Below are 12,302 nucleotides of genomic sequence, written 5' to 3' on the forward strand. Positions count from 1 at the left end.
TATATTCTCTTCGTGATAAATTGTAATCTAGATATCGTATTTTGTGCGAATAATGAATGAAAAAATTTGCAATAAGTTTTCTGAATGGATATTAATTAAATGGTAATTTGTTCAGATTTTTCCGTGAAATTTATTTTCAAAAAAAAAAAAAAGAATTATATTACAATAATACAAATGCAAGATAGACAACAAGATATTAATAAATATCAGATTACCGACTGATTAATTGCAAATTGATTGCATTTTACAATTTATTAATTATTTATTCAAATTTAAATGGTGGCAAGTGATATATAACAATAATGATAGAAATGATATTTTTTAAATTTTATAATCCGAATTATTAAAAAAGATATCGATTAAGATTTCTAATGACAGTGTTATTATATTTTTAGTAATTTTACGAAATGTCACTCTATAAGATTTTGTATGACAAGAGACAAAAAGTGAAAATAATTATATTTGAATTAAACTTTCTAAATTAATTTTTATCTTTGATTGAAATTATCGAAATTATTAAAATCGTATCTGTAAAACTTCTTTCATTTTGAAATTATAAATGGAATTACGTGTCAGATTAAAAATATTAAAATACAAATGTATTTACAATGATATAATCAAATACGATAAATAATCAAAAACGAAAATTAATTTTATTTTTTATTATAATAATAGAAATTAAAAATAAATTAAATCTTCTTAAATGAAAATATACACATCTATTCAAAAAAAGTTTTAGCAATGTAATCTTAACGAGGTCAAGACGATTCATAGATAAAAATAAGAAATATAAATTTGGAAAAAATTAATGAAATAAATACTTTCTCAAATCTGGATCACCCTATCATTCTCAGAAAGTGCCTCTTTCTTCGCGTCGACCCGTCCGCTTCCTATTCGTCACCGGAATATTTTCGAGCAAAGTTAAACAGTCCATCGACTTTCGAGATCCGATCAATACCTTTTTAACAATTTTTATACTTTCAATATGAACAGAATTACAAAATTTTTTCTTTAAAAAATGATAACTTTTCAAATTTTCCATTTAAAATTCCCATTAATTAAATTATTATATCAAGTGATCAACAATGCATATTTACACGATAATTATAAAAATTTGGTTAACGCAAACAAGTGTTAATTTCAAAGTGCAATTTGAAATAAAAATTTCACGCGCTTCGAAAAATTATTGCGAAAAAAAAATTTCTTTCAGAATATTCTTCCCTATTCGTATATCAATCCTATCAAGAAAAACAAAAGGAAAAAGGAGAAAAGCGCAGAGGGCAGTATTTGGTCCACGAAGATACTTCAATTTCCACCTCCCAGAAAACGTCAATCATTCCGAAATTCCCAAACAGCCCCAGCTAAACCCTCTTCCCCGGTAAATCAAATCCTGACCGTCCACTTTCATCCCTTCCGCTTGTCCTTGATCCACCACACAATCAATCCTCGTCCTTCCATCCCCTCGAAAATCCTTTTTTCTCTTCGCATCGATACGTTGATTGCAAATCGATCGAGGTAATTGTCTTTGCTGATTTTTTCTCCAATTTTAATATCTTTCTAATTTCTTTTTAGTTTTATTTCACTCACGAATTTTATTTTATTACACTCCATAAACGATACGATGAAATTTGTAAAGAAAAAAATATATATTTGCGTTTTTATTCATCATTGTTAAAATTCTCTCTCTCTCTCTCTCTTTATCTCTCTCTTATGAAAATTACGTTCGCACGAAATTCAAAATTTTCAGGTTAATCGAATTTCCTTCGCAACACGTTATCCGGATACTTTCCATGTGTTAAGTAGATCAAGTTATGCTCGCAAGGTCTCAAAGTATCAAGGTCATTTATCCTTTAACCTCGAATGATTAACACATGTAACGAGAAAAATATGAAAGAGAAGATACGTTCTCTTCTTCCATTAAAATGCATATACGAAATAACGAAACAAAATTTTGAGAGAAAGAGAGAGAGAGAGAGTGAGAAAGAAAAGAAAAGAAAGAAAAAAGAAGAAAACGATACCGTGAAAAAGTCAAATCGGACATTTATTCAGATCGATTCTTCCTCCGGGTCTTTGACTCACGCCGACTAAACCCAACAACCATCTCTCCTCCACCGTAAAGCTTTATTCCTCGAGAATACGCGGAGAAGTCGAAGTGGAAGCCGAACAAACCAGATGACGTGTTGCGGGTTACAGTGGTGGCGGGTGTGCGCGCGCGCGTGTGTATTTAAGTGGGTATGCACGCGTGTGTTTGAAACAGTTTTATGGAAAGGGAAGCACGACGCATGCTTCCTTGTTTAATGTCGGCCCGGCTCGAGGGATACGAGTGTTACACGGTGTGTTCAGTGGCTCTACGCGCTGGATCCACGCTGATCGTTCCTCGTGGATCGCGTGCGATCCGTGAATCACGGGTGGATCGCGTTCCCACCAGGCCATCCCGTTCTCGATCGGCGGCATCCCGTGAGTGTCAATTCCGTCTTCTTTCCAACCAATTTCTTCGTGTTTTTTTATTTTTCAAATATATATATTTCTTTTATTTTTTTAATTTAACCGTTTCATTTTATTTTTCTATTTCGTGATTCTTTTTTTTATTTATATATATGTATATATATATATATATTTTTGAATGTTAATCGTGATTGTATTTTGGAAAAGTATTCGTTTGTATTTCTTTTGCTTTTATTCTTTTTTTTTTTTTTTTATCGGTGAAGAAGTTACAATAATTTTACCGGTTTCTGATTCCGATAAGATAAATAATTTCTAATGGAACGTCAGACGTCATTGTTTATCATACGTTCAGTTTGAGAGTGTAAACTTACTTTCGAAATTACAAACTTAGAAATTACAGTAAATCGAAGCAGTTAGATATAAGATATTTTTGTGTATATATGAATTTAAAAAATATATAATTGCAACTATATTATGTAATCTATTAAAAATATTTGCCATATTTTCTAAAATAAATAGTTCGAGTGAGTTTATGTGTTGGTAAATATTGATTTATCAAATTTGATGATCGAATTAGAAAAAATAAATCTCGATTTGACAGAGTGAAAAAATAAATGATAAAATTATTAAATAAAATAAAAATTTTTTTAATAATGTATTGATACTACGTGATAATTTTATACTACGTGAGTATTTATACAAAATTTAAATGACTTTAAAAATATTTTATTTATATATCTAATTTTTCTTTTTTATACATTTAATTTTTTTAATTATTGATTACGTGAAAAAATCTTAAAAGGATTTCATGCACTGAAGAGATTTTGCATGATCGATGAATCGATGGATAATTTTTGAAAATAAAATTATTGGAAATTGCAAATTTAGAATTTTTAAAATTTCTTTTTGCGTTTACTTAAGATTTGATTGACAATTACTATTGCAAATTATTGTATGTAATCTTATAATCTTTTTTTATTTCTATTGCAGTTGTAAACATTTATTTGTTTCGAATATGATTATTAATTTTATCTTAATAACTTTAATTTATCTTTTTTCGAATTATCGAATATTATTGTGCAAAATTTGATTTTCGATTACTTTCATAGCGAAGGTCCATGGTTTTATATATTCTTAGCATAAAACAAGACAAATTTGCGTTGCTAATTTGAACTTCATTCTATTTGTTTGTGGCCAATAACTGTTACAAGGTGAATTTATTCCTTACATATTCTACAATTTTAAGTTTCTTCTTTCTTCTCTTTTTTTATAATTGTCAATCAATTTAAATCTTCGAATTTGCATTGACCATTAAAATTAAGAAGAAAAAAAGAGACTAGTAATAACAAGTGATCAAATTTTTAAACGTTTAATTTAAAAAAACACAATTTTCTTTTATTATTAAGAAATAATCACAAAAAATTTTAATTTTCTTCATTTCGTTCCATTCTATAATTTAATACAATCTTTTGTTATATAAAATCATAAAAATATAAGTGTAATATGTTTCTCATTTATATATCCCAGATAAAATATTTTATTAAAGTAGAAACGAAGAAAAAAATATAAAAATAAAAATTTTACGAAATTCATCGACTGCTTTTTTAAAATTTTTTAAATATTTATTTGAACCAAGTAATGTACTTTTAAACAATGGTATACATAAATGTGATTGTAATAAAAAAAATCTTATGGGAATGAAATGAAAATAGAATATTTTCTAAAGAAAAATAAATGAACGTCGTTACATTAATTCTTATCGTATGACGTTTTCGTACGTGAAAACATAATTTTGAAGTTGGGCTGCAGACGTGCACTCTTAACCAGAGCTCGATCTCTGATTGATCCCACTATAAGCTTTCAAACGTGTCAGTATAAAATGTATACAAGGCCGTGTATATTCGTACGAAGAACGTAATCAACAATTTTTCAACATAAATTCGTTATCTGTTACTAAATGTAGAATTATGTCATCGAATGAAAATCCTACGATTCTAATCGACACTTTAATCTTACAAAATTCATTTCTTTCAAAAAATTCAATTTTCTGTGATATAGATATTTAATAAAATATTATTGGTGATATTCTTCTTCTAAATTCAAATTTTATATATACTAATCTAATAGTAACATTTTTTTTTTATTTAGATATGAAAAATTTTGTATTTAAATCGACTATTTAAAATGTTAAGATTTATCGAATTGATTGAAATTTATATGCAAAATTTTTATCTCATTATAATCTTTATCAATTTTATAAGAATCATCTTCTTAATCAATATTTCTTTCTTATTTTTATTTGGCTTGTTGTTCGAAAACTGACATCTGTAATTCGCATTCACAATTATTTAAGTATAGCTAAAAATAGAAATTTTTTTAAAATCACGAAAGAAAGAAAGAGACAGAGAAAAATTTTATCGAATTTTGCATCGAATATCGATTCATCATTAAAAAAGAACGATTTAACTTGTCATACGAGAGTTAATAGATGTAATAATTTTATAATTTATCATATATATTTACATTATAACCTAGAGCCAAAATCCATTTAAATAAAATTGATTAAGCAATTAATAATTAGTAATTATACGATTAACGAAAGGAAATTTTGATTAAGGGATGGATTAGCTTATATTGTTATTGAATTTTGAAGCTTTAAAAATTAATAATTAGATAATTGATTGCATAATTGTAGTAAATAATAAAGAAATTTACTACGAATTAATCACAATTAAGGTCTTAACAATTAATAAAATAATAAACGATGCTTTTCATAAATTAACAAATCAAAGTTAAAACTGTGTATTTTATAATACAAAATCAATGGAAAATTACGAGGAAAAAATATATATAATTTGGTTTAATTGCAAATCTTGCTTGAAAATGATGAATTATTTATGAATTTAGCAGTATTTATTTAATGTATATAGTCTGAATCTCATTATATGATTTTACTTTAGAACTTGCAAATTTATCATACATTATCATTACTATTGTTATTGTAAACAAAGCCAATGAGATAACATTAAGTGTCAAATCAAACCTTTGTCATAAATCTATATAAAAAGAAATCATGAAAGAAAGAAGGAAAAGAATTAGAATTAAAAGAGATTTCTTATATTTCGAAATAACTTCTTATATTACGCGAAATAAAATATTTACACAATCTTTTAACGTAGAATGTGACAATTTAAGAGATAAATAGAGCGAAATGCCTAGAAATACGATTAATTAAACACAAATTATAGTTTTAATTTTATTCTCCCTGCATATTCGTTCATATTTCGTGGTTATGGGCAAGGACAATTTGTTAAAATTTTAAATAGCTAGGCTAAAAGTTGACATCAAAAATGTCTCTAATATTTATTTTCCTTGGCATTGCAACGAAACGCATTACACGGTCACGGAGATGGATGTAAAAGGTGCCGACCGAACATATCAAGGTATCAAAATTGTACGAAACGTTGCAGTTAAAGATTAAATATTTTAACTGGCACGAATTAATAGCAAACATAATAGCATATTGTAAACAATCGAAGGATACTAGAATATTAAAGAGTAATCCGTGAAAATTTTACACACGCATGATGTTGAATGAATTGAAAATATTCATGGGTTGCCATTCAGAACAAACGCAGAAAGTTAAAAAGTTGTCGGTCATTTTTTTTTTTTATGTTGTAAGAAATCTAAGTTTGCATTGGACGAAGAGAAATGAAGAGATAATGGAATATGCGTATCGAAATTTATTATAATCATAAAATTTATTTTCGATTTTGAAAAAAATTTGAAAATTTTTTCGAATACAAAAATTTTTAAATTCATTTAGATATAATATCTAAAAATACGTAACTTGCATTTAATTAACAATTCGTTATAAATGATAACACTTCTAGTTTTAAATTATTATAAATTAACGTGATAATTACAAGTCATTATTGCTGGGACATTTTCACTACGTTATCGTACGAATAAAAATGAAAAATGCATGTTTAAAGAGTTATGTTGAAAATTATAATATTCATCGCTTGCATTTCAATGTAAGCATATTTTTTAATAAAATAAATGTATATATTTTTAATAAAATAATTATCTAATATTTAAACGTCGTACACACGACTTTCATAACGAAAATTTCGATAAATTATGCAATTGGAGCATAAAAAAAAAAGAATTTCAAATACAATATCCTATAAAATTTCCCTCTCCGTCATTGCCATAAACTCTGCAAACCATTTCTACGCGCTATCTCTCCCTTACACTACCCTCTTTTATATCCCCAACACATCCACGTATCCGAAGATTCGATGATCTTCCAGGAAAACAAAACCCTTGAAAACACATATCGTTGCGTGTATTGTGTATACCACCAATATTTTCACAACAGATTCCCTTAAAACCCGGTGTCAATATTCTCTTTAAGACTCGAGATGAATGAAGTTTAACCAACCGTGAACGGATTCCGGGATCAGGGCCAAATAATTTTGCAGGATATTTCTCGGATACAATGTTTTGTTTATGTATATATGTATATATGTATATATATATATACATGAATATTTGGAACAGGAGTCACAAGGGAGCATTTTTGGAGAATCGATCCTTGAGAGCTCGAATACAAATGTTGATATACGAAAGTTATTCGTCAAGTTAATCAGCGATTGAAAATAGAATGATATAAAGCGTGATATAAAGCAACCAGAGATAAATCTGTCTCAATCTCCATCTTACAGATAAATCTTAACCGATATTTTCGTATACAACTTTTGTGTTTGGTTTGCCCTTTAAAATCGACTCTAGTGTTCTACGAATATCTTAAGCGTTATAATGTTAAATATACCCTCGTTTATTATCCCCCAGAAGAGGATTAAGAATTTACATTTCATCACATTCCAAGATATTGGAATCGTGCGAGTTCGTAAAATGGAAAAAAACAAAAAAAAAAAAATTTCGCTCGAAACTTTCGAAAGCGGCTTCGACCCGGCTTTCTTCGAAAATCTATTTTTCCGTTCGACCTCACGCCCGCACGCACGCATCCCGTTTTTTCCCCTTCGGCTTAGCGATCTTCAAAAATACGCGAAGGTTATGAAGATGAGGCGATAAACAACAAACAGTGGATATGTTCCCGGTATTTCTTTTTTTTATCTCTTTATCTCTTTATCTCTTTATCCCTTTCATTATTTTGAAGAGGAAGAGATTTGAACAATGAGTGAACGACTAAAAGTGACGAAACTTTGTGTGGGATAGAATGAAGCTAAATAGTGAAAAAAAAAAAAAAGAAAATACACGATATGAAATGTACGATAAAAGGATTCGAGTTAAAGTTAATTTAACGCGGTATTAACAAAGATGGACAGTCGTCACAGATCTAATAAAAGATCTGCCGTTTTACCAGGAAGCACGCCGGAAAATTGTAATCGAATGCGTGTCGTTACAGTGATGAAAATATGATTAGCTGCGAGATCTAAAATATTTGGCAAATTGTCACGAGAAATCTTCGCAAGAGCCAGCTCGCGATGACAAATTTATCAATCTTCACGGGAACGGAAAATTGAAATGTTTCTGCGAAGCCACGCGACACAAATATATAACGAATCACTTTATATCTCCTTCTTGTAATTCAACATTTTTATCCATTTTTTTTTTTAACAAACGAAAGAAAGAATTTTAATTTTATAGAATTTTAATAATTGATTTTCGTGAAAAATTATATCAATTATAGGCTAATCTAGCACGATTTATAGCATGGAAAACAATGAAATAATCGATAAATAATTCTGCAACAACGTATATTTTTCCAAGTGTCATAAATCCTAGATTTCTTCTTTTCAAGAATCACATCAACACTTTGCAAAATTATGGATGGCCTTATTATGGACTAAGCAAGTGTCGTATTGTCAAATTTTCAAAAAAGTTGGAAATTCTTTAAATTGGTTATTGGTTAACACAATTTTTCGTATTTCATATTCCCAAAAGCATCGATATGGAAAAGCGAAAGACAAGGAAAACAATAAGAACTTTAAAGAGGAATTCGTAAATAAAGATTATGTTTTCCATCGTAAAAACTTTCAAAAAAATCTTTATTTCGTCGTTTCGTTTTGTTCTTCATCTTTTTTGTTACGAAAAATTGGAATTGGAATTGAAAAAAATTGGAAAAAATGGAATTTTTGAAGGATCTATGTTACAAAATACTCGCAAAAAATGAAAAGAGGCTTTCATTGATTCGTGCGACATTGGCTCATTAGATAGGTGTAAATTAACGTACTATGAATGTTTCGTGAAACATTTTCTGAGTAATATTTAACACCTATGATATTACTTCTTTAAGAAAAATTCTGAAAAATATATAAATGAAAATTCCTGTTCAAAAAGAAGATCTAGCTCTAAGAAAATAATCATTCATTTATGAATGTATGTACTGTTTTATTACATGTACAGTTGGACAATACACGATGCAATTTATTATTTATTATTGATAAAAGATTGGAATTTCAAGTAAAAAAGTAGTTTTGTCTTTTTTTTTTACAGATTCAAGGAGACGCAATTGACTTGTACTTAAAGCTATGGATGATGAGGTGATTGGTGGAGGTCAAAATAAGAGATCACCAATGACTTTGAATGTCAGTGGGTTATGGGACGTGGTCCCACGATTGGATCATTACAGGTTCGTGTACAGCAATATTTTCTTTCATTGATTTATTATTTTTATTTGTTAAACTTTCTTCGATATGTGAAATTTTGTATATATTTAAATTTACTTGTTATTTAATTTTTTATTTAATTTCGTTGATTGATCTTTATAGATTCAAAAGTTACAATATCTTATATTATATAGTTTATGAAAAATACAATTTTTATTCATTATAATAAATTACAACTAACGAATAAAAATATTACAATTTTTATGAAAATCTCAATGAAAATTTAACGAAAAAAAGGTAACCTAAGTAACTAAAGTTTAACAAATTGATCGAAAACAGTAAAAATAAGATTTAAATGCATTTCTTTTGCGTGAAATCACAACTCACGATTCACAAAAATAAATTTTCACAAATTTCTGAAAAAATGAATAAAATGTCGAAATAACATTTCGAGTTATATAAATTATCAATTAACTTCAAATTAATTTCAAGTCGAATCCACTTATTCGTAATGTAATTGCAAAAATGATGAACGATTTATTAATTTAATCGCTATTATCAATTTATTGAAAAATATTGCATTCGTGTATTATAATCTCATATAATTTTCTGTACTTTAAAATTTCAATATTATTATTTTTGTTCTGTATGAAAAAAATTAATAAAAATTAAATCCGATATTTTATTTCATCATTATCAATGAGATACGAAACGGTTAATTTTTCATTATCGGTGTGCGAAACGTATTTCCTATCTAATTAGCCAGTTCACTTGCAACGGTATTTAAAAATCCATTTCCTCTAAACGAGGAAACAATTTTACATTTTTACCGATAAAAAATTAACCATCAATCATACACATTATATGCATTTTAACTATTTTTCTACAAATAATAAAAGCTAATAAAAAATACGTGTTACAATTTAAAAAAAAAAAAAAAAAAGAAAAAGAACTTCATTACATAATTCCTATAGATATTACAAGAAAAGATATAATCCAAATTAAAAGATATTACAAAGAATTATATAAAATTTGTATTAATGATTAATACTCTTTCATATCGTTTGATCTTATCCTAAATTTAATTAGCCCTATATCCAACACCATTATAGAAAGTTATACAAAAACATTTTTACTTTTAGATTGAGCCGTCGTGCTAAGAGGCCATCGTTGAGCACCCTGCACGAAGGAAATCTTATAAAGGTAAGATTGCCACACCCTGTGAACATTCTTCGTAATACCCTTGTTTGTAATATCATCGAATGCATTGGAAAGTGCTCCGTAATTGCTCAATGCCTTTTATGGATCGATTTTGATAAATTTTTATTTAGAATAGTTTAAAGAAAAAAATGGAATAGATGTAAAAATCTCGTTAAAATACGAATAAATAAGTACGAGATTTAGATCATCGTAGATTAGATATTCTTTTTTGTTTGAAAAAATGTTAGAAAAATTTTAACTTTTTATTTTTTTTTTTTTTTACTTTCAAATAGTTATTAAGATTTTGTTTCTTTATATCAAGTGCTGTCTATTTTAAAAGTCATGAACTCTTTCGTTTATACGTGTTACAGTGTTAACAGTATTTCACAACAAAAGTCGTTCATTTTCGTTAGAATCATGCTGTGCAATTAAATGTCTGATATTACTGTTACAATAAAAAGTTTGCTTCTCCCCAACAGATATTTATAACGATTTAGTTTATGATCTAGAGAAAACTAACAAGAATAAAGTAAACAAAAATGTGAAATGATTTTTTTGAATTTCATTAAAATCATCATTAATCAGTTAGCACCTATGTTATTCCTTCGTCATTTGAAAATTGAAAAAACTTTTTAACATTCTCAGATTTATTTATTTATTATGAATCATATTTCATACGTTGCATTATATTTATAACTTTTACATTTTTTTATTGTATATGCCTCCTTTGTATTATTCTAAGATTTATTCTTTTCTTTGAATTATCATAAAATTATATCCCATAATTCAATTACCTCCATTATATTAGAATCGCACACACATCATCATTATTAGATCGCATCAAATATTATCACAGAAAACAGTTCGACGCAATATGCAGAAGTAAAACGAAATCGTGCGGTCAGCATCGTATTTTGATATTGTCGGAAGTAATATAGGTCATTTATTCCATTAGGAAATGTGCGAATGAATCGTGCAATAGATGTTAGAAATTAGAAATGCAAATAATAGTAATAATGTTAATACAAATATGCGCAATTCTTCTTTGAAATCGATTATTTTTCAACGATGACTCATTATCAGTTTGATCCCAATAATGAATTCTTCTTTAAATTTGAATTTCCTTCTTTAAAATCTCAAATACCTCGTTTCTTTTCCTCATGTATGTTGTATATGTTCGATAATTGGTTTACATTTTTTATTTCTAGTTTCATTGTATATTAATTGTTTAATTTTCATCGTAACAGTTGTGATGTCAGAAATTTTGTAATTTTGATCGTGTCACTTTGTTTAGAATCAAGTATTAATTATGAAATTATATGTTAAATTATTAGTTTAGTACCAATTAATCTTTAATTTTTTTTATTTTCTACGTACGTAATACTTTTATTTGAAAATGATACACGATCCTTCGTTTTATCGATTTGTCTTTCCGATTTCGTTCCTCCATTTTATTTTGAAAGACAGTCAAGATCGTACGGATATATCAAAATACATATTACATTTCTCAGACTTTCAAAGAAGACTTGAAGGATCGAACACGTATAAAGATAAAATTTGTTAAATTACATTTTGATTACATTTGATACATTTGATCATAATATAATATAAATTTTTTTCATTTTTTTAACTTATCGTAACACTCTGAATTTTAATTATTGAAAATCAATAAGAATGAAAATCAATATTGAAAATCAATATAAAAAAATATAGAAATATATTCAAAATTTATTTATACCGTTTTTGACAAAACGAAATAAATATAGCATTAGAAGTGATAAGTTAATCAAGTCGTAAAGCTCGTAGAGTCAAATGAGATCCGCAGGAGTTTCCCTCCCTCGACAAGGACGATCGAACTCATAACGAGAGTTGCGAAGGATGACAGTATATTAAGTTTACACAGCAGTAAATATCAGCTGCGAGGAAAATTAGAAAAGGTATCGAGAATTTTGAAATTCACATTGCTTCTATCGTTAATAAAAAAAAAAAAAAAAAACGTAAAAATAATCCAAATAATTT

General features: G+C 27.3%; 1 protein-coding gene across 2 annotated transcripts in view; it reads left to right on the forward strand.

Annotated features, from left to right (window-relative positions):
• LOC102670844 (bumetanide-sensitive sodium-(potassium)-chloride cotransporter) overlaps positions 1–12,302 on the forward strand; it is a 23,711-nt gene that overhangs the window by 3,327 nt on the left and 8,082 nt on the right. Inside the window, exons 1-3 of one of the 2 annotated variants that reach the window (XM_006614213.2) lie at positions 2,239–2,457; positions 8,971–9,106; positions 10,226–10,286. In XM_006614213.2, coding sequence (XP_006614276.1) covers positions 9,006–9,106; positions 10,226–10,286 — 162 coding nt within the window. In that variant the 5' untranslated portion in view covers positions 2,239–2,457; positions 8,971–9,005. Of the gene's footprint in view, positions 1–2,238; positions 2,458–8,970; positions 9,107–10,225; positions 10,287–12,302 lie in introns of those variants that run through there. The other variant, XM_006614214.2, reaches the window with a different exon arrangement.

Source organism: Apis dorsata, unplaced genomic scaffold (assembly GCF_000469605.1).
Source record: "Apis dorsata unplaced genomic scaffold, Apis dorsata 1.3 scaffold_172, whole genome shotgun sequence".
NCBI lineage: Eukaryota > Metazoa > Arthropoda > Insecta > Hymenoptera > Apidae > Apis > Apis dorsata.